Consider the following 14,027-nt stretch of genomic DNA (forward strand, 5'->3'; position numbering starts at 1 on the left):
TAAAGTCTGAATGCAGCACTAATTCCCGCCACAGCCAGTCACTATATGAACAATTGTTTTAGACCTATGCGTCATCTATCCTTCATGCCAACATCCACGGTACACCTGTTGCTCCAGTTTTAAAAATCCCACATCCTGTGAAAATTAGACATAACATTTAAAAAAGCATGCATAAATCCTTACACAAAAACACAAACAAACAAAGCCCAAACAAAACTGGGGTCTCAAAATTGCTATGTTGGTAACCATCAAATTGCAAGGTGACTTAGTTTAGTTTATACAGCTATAAAAACATAATTATGCACTGTGGATTTATGAATACTGTGGTTTTTAAAATTAGGTCCCTAAGAAAAGCTAAAAACCTTTCTGTTAATTTGTTCCCTTTCCCCAAGCCTTTGATTCACCCACTGTGGTGAGATAAACGTTTATAAATCACCGGGTTAGCAACAGAGACACTTCCTAAAAGCACACAAGTGTGTCGGGCCAAAATGAATATGGTTTTGATTTGGAGCACATGCCAACACTCCAGCCAATGCTAATCGCTTGGGAAAGCTTGTGAAAACCATGATGGATTTTGCAGACACGGTTTTTGAGCTTTGGGTTTCATCACAAATCCATTTAAGCTTTTATGTAATTTGGTTAAATATACAGAATCCTTTTTATCTTTTTATGTGTCCATTTTGGACTGTCTGAAGCTGGTGGAAAATATGATATTGAGATGGACTTCTTTTATTAAACCTGAACTCTGCAGTGTGTGTGTGTGTGTGTGTGTGTGTGTGTGTGTGTGTGTGTGTGTGTAAAGCTGACAAAGAAAAAGAGTGAAGCTGAGTGACAGAAGGTAAAAGCCAAACATTGTCTGTTATGTTTTCTTTATGGTGTTCTGTTGGCACCGGTTTGAGAGAATAGCTCAGCTTCCAGCTGCGACCACTTGTCTGATGCAATTTTCCCCACTGTCAGCAAGACCGCATGGGCAGTGACTAACACAGAGCTGTTAATGAAATCAAGAGTTGAGTTTTCTGTAAGTATGTAAAGAAGGATACCTGTACTATAGCCCAAAATAACAACCAAATGTAATTATTTGATCACGTGAAGCAAAATATCTGACTATTGTTCAAAGACGTCCTTGTGATTGAAGCATTTCCTCTAAGCTCCACATCTGGGGATGCACATTTGGCGCACAGACCCTTATTTTGAAGTCTTGCTTTGGACTGGTGGAAGACTGAACGATTAAAAGAAAGTTCTCTATAGCCTCTTCAATTCTAAAACAATGAGAAGGATCACAGGCTGTCTTTAAGACAGCTGCATCAGATAATTTATCGGCAAGCAATAAAACAGATTAAAAAGTCAACAGACGCACTGAAAAGAAGTAAAATTCTGGATGGCATTTGAAAAACAAGGCTTTGAAAATGTAAAAATAAAAATAGCAGATTAGAAAGCTTGGGCTAAAATGAAAGTGGACAAGACTAAAAAAAAACAAACAGAAATGGCGTCTTTGTGGATATTGCCAAATTAACATACTTAATAAATTATGCCTCTAACTTTAAAGATGTCATTAAATGCTAAACACAATAACCCCTTTCAACTGCCCAGCAAAACAAAACGATTAATTGTCCTCTGGTGACAGCTATACTATCCATTACACCACTGAGTGTTTTTGCATTCTTAAAAATATTAAAGCAGTAAAATGGTAATGTAACAATTACGCTTGCATGCTTGCCAGAAATTTTCAAAAGCACAAGATTAAAAGATTAAAATTACAGTTCTACCCTTTTCTTGGAAAATAGCAACCACTTCATGTTCTTTCAGCTTTGGTGGCTGTTCTTGATTAGGTTAAAGTCTCTCATGAAGCTGTTGATAGCACCTAGACGACAAATGTGTGGTCCTGTGAAGTGCACGTGTTGTGCTGCACATAGATGTCTTGTAATTGTCACAACACATAAGGTTGTTTATTGTGTTCATGTATTAGAGGAACATTAACAAGTATACTTCTTGACATCTTTGTCAGACTGCTCTTATCCTTATGATGACTGCACTTTGTTCCTGAATTGACTTTAACACGACTCCCTGAATTTGTGAGACTAAGCTGTGTTCTTTTGATTACAATAAGAGGACCCCTTCATCGCCCTCAACTTTCATCAGAATATTTGCACGATTTATTTTTAATAGATGCCATAGTCGGTTAAAAAAATAATCAGAAAACAGTGGGTGACAGATACTTTGCCTGCAAGTGTTTGCAGCACTGTTACATCAGACAGTCTATGAGCGCTGCACCGGGAGCAAATTACATAATATTCTCTTATCATGAATGTGCATCAGAAAAAGTCAAAAATCAAATTTAAGATCCAAATAAATCATGGTTTTGTAACTGGTATTAAAATCCAGTTTGATGCTGTGCAGCACACTACGCAGCAGATTAGAACCAAAGGCAACATCAGCATGAAACAACTGTCTCCGAGCTCTGCAGTTAAGATGCAATTATGAGATGAAGAACAAGCTAAAGCAAACCAAGAAAAAATTATCCCTGAGTTGAAATCTTTCTGTAAGTGTGATTCTTAGCTAAATATATCATGTGGAAGAAACCTTAAAAGCCACTGCTTCTCAAGCATGTAACAAACAAATGTGGGATTTTAGGATTACATTGAAATAATAAACTCATGCATGCAGAAAGCAGACATGTTGAAATAATATAGACCCAAATCTCTCTCTCTCTCTCTCTCTCTCTCCCCCCCCCCCCCCCCACACACACACACACACACCAAAAAAGAAAATAAAAAGCAGCTTAGTTGGAAAAACGTCTTACCAAATCTTTTATGTTAAAACTCTCATTCATACAGTATATTGGCCCAACAACAATGAAGTGGTTAAATTCACGTGGAGCGCCCATGAAAACATATCAGTCCCAATGGCAGGAGCAGCAAAGAGCAGAAATTAGCAGCCAGCCAGATGTCAACAAAGAAACCACAAGCAAATTTGCACAGAACATTAAACAGTCCGCATCAGCTGCAGCCTCAGCCTCGGCTTTTAAGACGCCTGTCGCCATGCCACGAGCACAAAAACTGACCGAAGAGAGCCGATGTGACATCACAAACTCACATTTTGCATATTAACACAGTTCTTACCTTGAAGGAGCAGGAGGCCTGCAGCTGGGCGTGAATGTATTTTATGATTAAAACGTTCGGTTTGTTGATAGTTTAACCTTTCTAATGCAATGCAATACATACTGCTAAGAGCGTAACGTTTGCCGTGGAGTAGTATTGGAGTATAATAATCTGCAGAGGAATTTGGAGACCAAATGACACGCCGTGCAAAGGTGAAGAGGTGCGTTCAGTGTCTGGGTGTAATGAAGAGGATTTCCCTCGATGTTTTAGGCTAATGGAGTTGACAGGATCAGCTGCGAGCTGTGCTCCACAATGCTACTTCTGATAAAGGCATAATGTTTACAATTAAAAGTTCAAGCATGGGTTTATTTTGTCATTTAGGATAATAACTTATGATAATGGCTTACTAATTAGAGTATGCTTTAAAAAAAGTTCATTGAAAGAATTCTGAGAAAGATTAAGTTTGACGCAGAGAAGCATGAAAATGCAAACAGATTATACTAGCCGACACACACAACAAGAAGGCAGTAAAACAAGTATCTAACGGTGTGTGTGGCCTGCTCCTTGGTATGACAGACGGATTGGGGGAGTGAAACTGTGGCCCCTTCTAGTGCTGCTGGTCTATATCCTGTGGTCAAACTGTTTGAAAGTGAAGATATCGTTGGGATTCTGGGGGTTTCTATTTGTTAACACAACTGTGCTCTAAATGGAGGATTAAAATTATGAGTAAGGTGATTTTTCTTGGGGCAATTAAAAAATAGTGCATTTTTCACTTTGATTGTTTGTTGTTTGTTGTCTTTTTTCTGTTTGTGCTCTCGGCCGGCCCCGCCACAGTAGCGCTCCATTAATCACGTAATGAATTGTTACACGTAACAAGTCATGTTTGAAATTGATATGGTTGTGGTTGGTGTGTGTGTGTGTGTGTGTGTGTGTGTGTGTGTGTGTGTGTGTGTGTGTGTGTGTTTGGGGGTTCGGTGCAGCCAGCTGTACAAACAGAGTCTGGATGACTCATGAACCCACCTGTGAGTTACTAATAGTCCGAAATCACAGTGGACCCACTGTGATTTTGTAACTCAGAGTCACTGATAAAGCACTGCAACAAAGCCTGATAAATATACAGTACAAAGAGGCAGGTGGGTGGTCTCTTATACAGACAGATAGGTAGTCTTGGCCTGCGCTCCATTGTAAGAATCTGTTGTCAATTTCTTATCACTCTGTATATGTAACTATATAAATGCACATCTGACAGCAACTTCTGCGCTAAAATAATATTTTTGCACTGACTAAACTTTTGATTATTGTGTAACTATAACAGTGCAGAGAGAAATGTGAGGAGATAAAGCATATAAGGGAAGGAAAAGAAGCAAATCCACAGCTAGACTGTTTTGCGATAAAAAATCTGAAGATGTTTTCCAGATATTCTGCTTAGTTCTTAGCTAAATAGATAAACAATGACCAAAAAAGGGCTTTTAGTTTTACTACAAGAGTTTTAACTTCATACTGTAAAAATATTTTCCCAGGACCTTCGTGTTTTGCCTTTGTTTGTTAATATATTTATTTATTCCAGATTCTGCTCTTTAATTCTGCTGTGATCTTCTTTGAAGTCGTGCCCGTGCGCTCTGAGAGCTGTTCTGTCATCAGCTGCAGGTGTTTATAGCAGTTAGCTGTTTTCTAGTTGTTTCAAGATATTGTGGGGAAAAAATAGAAAATACTGTACAGTGATTGTTGATAGCAGCATGAAAGCAGCAGTTCAATTTGCAGATTTTTAAAAATCGATTATTAAATCACATTTTCTGATGATGCAGCCAAAAATATAATGGACCACATGATGGCAGAATGGGACTGAGTAAACGAGTAATCAATTTTTTTGTGTCCACTCACTGTTACGTGACCATGTGATGTATCTCAAATTACCACAATTTTGTTAGCTTCCAAATTACATTTGAACTCTTTCACCCAACAAATATGTACTTTTGTGAAGAACAATAAAAAATAGTAGTTTCATTTGTAACATTTTTAAAACTTATTTTAACATTTTTTAATTATTTGGAAACCATAAAACTAAAAATAAAAACATAATGGGTCTTTAATATCTTTAGATAGACCTGACATTATACATGTGAAAACACATTTGCCAGCCACTATATTAGGTACATTATTTCAACTACTAAACACAAATATCTAAGCCAATCACATGGCAGCAACTTAATGCATTTAGATATAACAACATAGTCAAGACGACCTGCTAAATTTCAAAATGTGCATCATAATAGCTAAAATATTTATTGATTTGATTTAAATGATTTTGAATGAGACTTGGTTGTTGGTTTGAGTATTTCAGGAACTGCAGATCTACTGGGAATTTCAAACACAACCATCTCTAGGCTGTGCAGGGAATGGTTTGAAAAAGAGAATATTCACTGATCAACAGTTCTCTGTGTGAAAAAGGTCCTACCAAAGGGTACCTTAGAAAAGTGTTCAACAAGCGTACGCAAATATTAAATATTAACACCTGACCTTTGTAACTTTACTTCAGGCTTCAAAAGCAACTTAAGCAGTCTTTTTAAAAACTACTAATATGCTCTAAATAATGAATCATCATCAGAACACATGTTTAATAAGAGCTGAATTTATTGCACTGTAACTTTTTTCTCCTTCTTCACTTACACAAAAAGGAATCTCTTTTAATTCTTCTTGTCTCAATAATCACAAATAATTTAACAAAAATCAACGTGGATCCTACAGATTCAGAAAGAGCACACATTACTTATTGACAATTACAAAAGGCATGGTGGTTTATTGTAAACACATTAATAAGACATTCACTGACTGCTTTACAAGTCTATGCTCTGATGACAAAAATGGGGAAAAAAAACATTGAAAAAAAATCAAATAAAACCATTACCAACAAGACAAAAAACAAACAAACAAACAAACATTGTGTTCCTTTTGCTTCCTGTTCTAGTACAACACCTTATTAACACATTGAGGCAATGAAGGCATTCTTGTGGCAAGAAGCACTTCTGTGTACTGTATTTAAACAACTGGAAAGCTCGTCAAAAGTCACAACCACTGGCTTTTGACTCGTCTGACTTTGTTGTCCATGATCTGTCTGATGTAATTCCCAGATTTTTTTAACAAGAATATTTACAGATGTAAAAAAACAATCCAAAAACCAAAGCATTTGCTTAAGCAAGAGCAAATGGTACAGAATTATAAATACGTAAAAGTTCACTATCTTACAAAACCTTAAAAAAAATGCAACAGCTTTTTATAGGAAATACCAAGAGGCGTCAGCTTTCCCTGCAGAGTTGGATCTGATATAATATTTACATTGCATTTAGTAATTAATAGTTATCAAATAATTTAACATTTGCTATAAAAATAAAACTGACTTACTATGGTTTTGTCCTGAAATATAGTTTCCCATTTTTAAATCAGTCACAGGATGTAATGTACCGAATTTCCCAGAGGAAACCACCCGAGATATTAATAAAGTTTTATCTTATCTCTTATCTCTCTTATCTAATGTGCTTTTACTCCCAGGAGGTGGTGGTAATGCAGTTTGCAGCCACCATTTCACATAAATGGAAACTACCAACAACCCGTAAAGATGGAAAAGTCCAGCCATCGAAACTTTCTGTGAGTAATAAACGACAATGATGTCCAGTGCAAAATGGTCCAGGTAAAGCCAGCATTTGACATCTACAGGAAGCGGGAAAATCATCAAAGACCCCAGTCACCCATCACATGGACTCTTCACCCTCCTGCCCTCTGGGAGGCGCTACAGGAGCCTCCGGACTAAGACCACCAGGTACCGAAACAGCTTCTTCCCCACAGCTGTCAGACTCCTGAACTCTGCCTCCTGACATCTGACCCACGTTAACACATGGACTGGACATACACACACCCACAACCACCTACACACACACACACAATGGACAACTGTATATTCATATTCATATTCATAACATACTTCATACCGTGTACACATTACATACATTAACAGACCCATTTCTGTAATATACTTGCATATCTATATTATTGCTAATATATATTGTAATATATCTATATCATGGCTAAAGCACTTCTGGATGGATGGAAACTGCATTTCGTTGCCCTGTACCTGTGACATGTGCAATGACAATAAAGTTGAATTCTATTCTATTCTATTCATTTTAGGGGTTAACCGTTCTGATACAGAATTTTCTTTTTGAGTTGCCATAATAAGACTGGCCTTGTTAAGGCCGTATTTAGAATGACATAGTGCAAAAGTGCAACCTTCTCTGAGAAATGCAGACAAAAATAACACAGAAAGGAAAGAAAAAAAAAGCTCTCACATCGACTTGTAACAGAAAAGTGTAAGCCAAGAAGGAAAGGGAAAACATACAATCTTTTTGTCACAAATGATAAACTGTCTTCAGTGTGAGAGTGTAAAGCTTTCTGTAGGATTTCCAGTATTTGCTTGTAAGCCTTGAAAAGCATAGCTCTTTGCAGATCTTTTACTCAAAGTGACCAAAGTGACTAGTACCAGAAAAAATACACAATAAAGAACCCTGTTTGACCTCAACACCAGGAATGTCCAAAAAATTCAAAACTATGAAGTAAATCACAAGAAAACGAAAAGCAAAAACAAGTTAATTCATTTGGTACGACCAGTTATTCGGCGGGTTTTTCTGATTCGCTTGCATGTGCACGTGCTTTATGCTTATGAAGTTTTAACCAGGTGGAGAACTGTTCCCCACAACTAATGCATTTGTAGGGCTTCTCGCCAGTGTGCATCCTCATGTGTCCTTTCAGGTCGGTTTTGTGACTGAACGCCTTATCACATACGGTGCATTTATACGGTTTTTCACCTGTATGTGTTCTGGTGTGCCTTTTCAAAGTCGTGTTGGTAGCAAATTTTTTCTTGCAGTAGGTACACTTGAAGGGCCTTTCCCCCGTGTGCACTCGCGAATGATTCTTGAAAGCAGAAGAATCCGCAAACTCTTTACCGCACTCGTTGCAAGTGTAAGGCTTCTCACCGGTGTGGATTCTCATGTGCTTCTTCATGTTCACACAGGCGCTGAAGCTTTTCCCGCAGGTGCTGCATTTGTAAGGCTTTTCCCCAGTGTGAACCCTGACGTGCAGGTCGAGATTATAACGTCGGTTGAACCCGTTTCCACAGACGTCGCACTTGAAGGGTTTCTCGGCTGAATGAATCACTAAATGTTTATTTAAATCCCAACTTTCCCGGAACATCTTGCCACAAGTCTCACATTTGAACGTCTTCTCAACTGTGTGGCTCTTCATATGAAATTTGTAGTTTTTGAAGTTGGACATCACTTTGCCACACCGGTCACACTTGTAAGGATCTTCCTCATCTTTGGCATTACCACCATCATTCTGGCTTGATGCTTTTAAGCGTTTTTCACCTTCCCTATGTCTCTTCTTTTGTGTTGGATCAGTACTTCCACTTGATTTTTTGCTCCCATTGTTGTTTCTCTTACTGTGTCTTGCCTCTGTAGTTTGGGTGGATTCCCCACTCTGATCCTTATGTCTTTTCCGTTGTGTTGGGTCGGTGCTTCCTCCTGATGTTGCGCTCCCATCATTTTGTCTTTTCAGCAGTGCTGCTTCCTTACTACTTGAAGACTTTGCGTCTCTATGTCTATGCTTCTTGTGTTTTGTTAAATCCCTGCTTCTGGTTGATGATGTTCTCTGATGTGTATGGTTCCTACTTGAGGTTGATGTAGTACTTGTAGTCTCATCACCAGGCATCTTACTTGGCGATGTTTCTGTACTTTCGGCCAATGTGGCTTCGTCACTGTTAGAATTCTTACTTTGTGCCATTTCAGTGTTTGAAGGAGAAGCTAGTTTTCCTTCACTCTGCTTCTTTTGTGCTAGGTCAGGACTTGAAATTGAGGATGTGTTCCCCTCAATGGGTTCTGCCTGAACTGGACTTTCATTTGATGCTACCTGTTCATGGTCACTAGTCTTATTTTGAATTGGCTCAGTACTTTCCATTGATATGTCGTGACATGTAAAGTCTGGTGAAGGCTCAGTGACATCATTTGCGTCCCAGTCTTTATGCTTCTCATTTGGCATTAACTGAGGAGTTGTACTTGATGACATTTTTCCATCTTTGGGTTTCCTACTTGCAGCCAAATCAGTACTTCTGCTTGTTTCTTTCTTGCTGCGTTTCTTTCTAGATGCATACTCATCACTTGTAGCTGATGTTTTCTTACCACTGCTTTTTTCATACAGGCTGACAGATGAGCTTGATCCCCCATCGTGACTTGACTTATTTGCCGCTGGCTCACCGTTCCCTTTTAACGGGGGGCTCGTTTGATCGTGTTCCTCATGTGGCGTTACATCGGGGCATCTAGTTTCTGTTGGGCTCTTTGTTAGTGTTTGTTCAGTGCTTTTTGTAGATGTTGTGTAGTCACCACTTTGTTTTGTGTTAGTCGTTAGGTCAGCAGTTGCAGTTGACGTTTCATTCCCATCTATATGTTTCTTGTTCTGTGTTGGCTCAGTACTCATAGCTGATGTGGTCTCACTGTTACATCTTACAGTAGGTGTTAACTCAGAATTACTGGTTGATGATGTGTTTTCCATGTTACATCTTCTATCTGATGCTGGCTCATTGCTCTCATTGGTACACACCTGTGCTTCCTCTGTACCACTGTTTGCTGTGCTGCCCACATCATTGTTTTCCTTATCTAACGGCTGCGCTGCTGTAATAGCTGATGATCTGTCCGTATCGCCTCTTGTTGGTGTTTCACTTCCATAGTTACAAGTTATGTCAGCTTGACTCTCCCCTTCATCTGAGTTGTGACAGAAGAAGTGGTTGTCATCATCTGGAGGTGGTACTGGAGAACTCTCTCTGTCACGTTCCTCTTCATTAGAGACACTGGGTTTGGGATCATTACTTGCTGCAGGATTTGTTTGGTCAGGACCTGAAGGCTGAGACTGATCACTGCGGACACTTTGATCAATTGAAGCTGGAGTCACCTTAGAAGCAGCGGGCGCCTGCTGCTGTTTGAGCTGCTGTCGTTCCTGACTGATGCACATTTCCTCATGCTCATCTTTAATCCGTGTAATATCAGGCTGAACAGTGGAGTCACTCTGCTGCTGACTCAAAGAAGTATTTGCAAGATCTAGAGGGAGGAAGGAAAGAATGGGACAGTGTTTAAAATACTATTTTTTGGCTTATAGCCGTTAGCTAAAAATGACACTTTCTGTATGTACATTGTTTATTAGTGAGAGAATTTAAAAGCCATGCATCACCTTGAATGTGACAGCATTCATCTCTGTGGCAACTTATAAGGATTAAACTGCCGATAAAAACTGTAACATGCTTTTAAACCGCCCCTTAGTCGTGCTGCAATAGGCTTAGACTGCTGGGGGACTTCCCATGATGCACTGAGCATTTCTGTTTCACTCACCTATCTTCACTCTGAGTGTTTATGTATCACAGTTGCATTCAGTCATTAGTAATTATTTGATTTTGGCTGGACATCTAAATGTTGAGGTTTGCATTCTAATACTGTGGGCTCTTTCCCTACAATGTAAAGCGAATTGAGGTGACTTGGTTGTGAATTGGTGCTGCATAAATAAAATTAAATTCATTTTTAAAGTTGTTGTACATTATTAATTATTGTATTGGTTTCTGAAAAAGGAGCAAAAAAAGTTTCATTCTGTAAAAAGCATTTCCAAATAGCATTTCCAGTAGTGCTATAGTCACAAGGACAGAGACCTGTAGGTGGGTGTTTAGAGCTAAAGTCTATCTACGGAACTGATAAAAAAAAACACAAAAAAAAACAATAATTGTAGTATTCAACTGACCTCAACCTCAATAATCAACCGACTTTCATTTTCAGGATCTAAATTTAAAATTATAGGACTGCCTCTTTAAAATCTACAAAGCACCCAAGTGTAGAGAAACCAGACTCACCACCAAGCACACTAAAAATTATTCTCTGTGAGTTTAAAGACAGAGGCAAAAAATGTAGACGGCAACCCCAATGCAACCTCACCTAAAGGCATTATTTGGCACATCAAAAGTTATTTATCTCCTCATCTGATCCTGTTGACTTGTGCAAATCATTCTGTGAACTAAGAAGCAGAACAGGACAAGCCCCGTGCTTGGGAGAGACCGTGCAAATTACAGCTCTAATAATTAATGAGGATGTGTCCTCATCATCATTAACGCCAACTGAGACACATAATAGTAAGACACTGGATACATTTTGTTCTAGCTGTTAAAATGAAACCTGCTGGGAAGTTTGAATGCAAAAAATGTATTGATGTGATATGTCACCGAAATTTTGATTAAAAATTGTATCTCGGTATTATATCTAATAACTCCGCTTAGTTGTTTATTACCATTGCTTGCTGAGACACATGTGTTAATGATTGCCTTGTCCATAATTCATTACCCGCTCGACCTTCACGTGACATGAGACGACTTCCCCAAGACATGCATCGAGGAGTTGGCAACACTGCTCCCGATAATCAATCGCTTGGTCGTGAGGGTGTCACCGCAGCTTCTCACACTGCGCACGCGCAAACACAAATGTCAGCGAAGAAGACGGCGCAGCACGGCAGTGCAGCGTGTGATCTGGACACAAGCGATGGAGGCACAACTTGTAGAACTATGGCAAGCTCATCCGAGCCTTTTCGATGTGGCCTCACAAAATTATCACAACAAACGTGAAAATAGTTGGATTTACACTGCTGCTCAATCACAGCTGCAATGCTAATGTTTTTCATTAGCATTCTAGCAAAGTTGATGGTGGTGGTGTGTGTGTCTGTGAGAGCGAAAGACAGAAAGAGAGAGCGAGCGACAGAATTTCTGTTATAACCTTCATTTCGCCTCAGAGCATCGGGCCGTATAGTGTGAGACCCTGCATCGTGACCTACGAACATCTAACCCCTGCGAGTCAATCGTACAGTTTGAGCAGGAGCTGAATCGCGCGACTGAAAAAAAAATCGCACAGTGTAAGCCCAGCATTACACTGATTTTTGGTTCAGCTGAGGATTTGAGGACTTTGTGTCAGCTTTTGTTACATTACCGAGGTACAACATCCAGCTATTAAAAATAAAATAAATTGTGTAATTCAGTGGAAACCAAATAGTACGTTATACCTGTCAAACTGGTTTGACCACACAGTGATCCTGGCACAATTAAGAAATGAATATCCAAGGACTGATTCATTTTAACCAGTTATCGTTTCAGACATAACATGACTCTTTACTGAGGAGCAAGGTAATCTGACCGACCTTTATTCTGCAACTTTATCTCCGGTGTGAACACCGTATCCAGCAGTCTGCGTTGACGTGCGATTTCTGACTCGTACTCTTCTACTCTCTTTTCAAACGCTCCCAGTATTTCTTGGGCAGCCGCTGTTAGTCGATCACAGACAAACTTACGCATGCTTTGAACGGGATACATTGTTACATCTAAAATGTACACGCTTTGACTTCGAAGCTGCCTAAACTTGCGCACTTTTCTTTTAACTTCCGCAAGTGATACTGGGCGATACACACATCCTGTACCCGCTCACTACCACCACCTACTGTCCGGCGTGCTAAAGGCACGCATACATGCATATGTCACACGTGTTTCAAATAGTCATAGAATTTTTAATATTAAGAAAAACCATTTAAAAAAATAACTCGAATAAATACAAAATGCAGTTTTAGAATGATGATTTCATTTTGTAAGGGAAAAAAACTCTACAAACCTGGCCCTATGTGAAAAACAAATTGCCCACACTGCTGACCACAAAGAACACACAGAGTGATCTCATATTTCCTCCCAAAAACCCCTGAACACTGTTTTATGTACTTGTGAAATTCTTTCTGTGGAACTGTAAAGAGTACTATGATCAATATTTACATATATAAAGCGATACAGTGGTTGCTTTAATTAAATAGTTTGAAAGAAAGATAAGAATTAAATGCATGAGTTTCTCTTTCCAGTATTACATAATATGATATGCTATTATATTATATGATATACTACAGTATTGTTTGGACTGGCCACGTTGATTGCTATGGAATTAAAACACGATGCTTTGATGTTTTTTAAGTGCATAAAGGGAGGCATAGGTTAAGGTGTTATAGGTGCACAGATGCTAAAAACAGGTCATTTTGTGGGTCATAAGAACCTTGAAGGACCTAAGATATATCTGCGGGTCAAGTATGGTTGATCACTGAGCTTGTAGGACAAATTGGCAGACAGAGAAAGAAATACTAATACAAAGATTTTGTATATTATAGCTCCTCAAACCAATTCCTGTTGCTGTGAGGAACAATTTGATGTTATGGAAAGATAACAGTGCTGTGGTGAGTGAAATAAAAATGCAAAACACACACAGGGATATAGTCAAACTGAGCATTTAGTGTAACATTACATAGATATACAATAATTTCAGGGCAACAAATACTGCAAAGAACAAAATAAACACAAAATGCCAAAGACTTTCAGACTGCATAGATGGCTCTTAGAATTCTTTTTGGTATCTAAATATCTATAAATGCAGATGAATACAGTAAAACAAGTTATATAGCCTAAAATACTGACTGGGCAATGCTACCTTTATTGTCTATTGTTACTTCAATAAATCAATCCCCTTAACTAATTTTAAACAGCAACTATTAACTTCCTTCATTAGTTAAACAACACGCAAGTTTGATAACGACATAAACATGTTGTACATTTAGATCCAGCATCATGTATCTTAACTGTTTTTCTCTACAGTACACGTTACAAGAGGTTAGCTAAAATCAGCCTTTGCTATGTGCTATATATATATGTAATAGTGTATACTGGCGGGCAAATTTACTAAGTGAAAAGAAGAGAAGAAGAAGAGAAAAGCTAAAAAAAAAAAATAAGCAAACAATATTGTAACTTCTGTAAGTATTTCAGTTTTGTTGTTTCTACCA

The 14,027-nt window shown here is 38.6% G+C and overlaps 1 protein-coding gene across 1 annotated transcript; it reads right to left on the bottom strand.

The window, feature by feature from the left end:
- Positions 1–5,736: 5,736 nt before the first annotated feature.
- On the bottom strand, positions 5,737–12,616 carry LOC118454096 (uncharacterized). The gene is made up of 2 exons (XM_035907360.2): positions 12,360–12,616; positions 5,737–10,234 (listed from the first exon to the last, which is right to left on the bottom strand). Exons 1-2 carry the CDS (start codon positions 12,529–12,531, stop codon positions 7,758–7,760), a joined length of 2,649 nt encoding a protein of 882 aa, XP_035763253.2. The 5' UTR covers positions 12,532–12,616; the 3' UTR covers positions 5,737–7,757.
- Positions 12,617–14,027: the final 1,411 nt, after the last annotated feature.

Source organism: Neolamprologus brichardi, chromosome 12, assembly GCF_056152115.1.
Source record: "Neolamprologus brichardi isolate AB-2024 chromosome 12, ASM5615211v1, whole genome shotgun sequence".
Taxonomy (NCBI): domain Eukaryota; kingdom Metazoa; phylum Chordata; class Actinopteri; order Cichliformes; family Cichlidae; genus Neolamprologus; species Neolamprologus brichardi.

Coding starts and splice junctions, on each gene's coding strand:
- LOC118454096 (XM_035907360.2), bottom strand. CDS start 12,531: ATGTATCCCGTTCAAAGCATGCGTAAGTTTGTCTGTGATCGACTAACA. Junction 10,235..12,359: donor GATAAAGTTGCAGAATAAAG/GTCGGTCAGATT, acceptor TCCTCCCTCTAG/ATCTTGCAAATACTTCTTTG.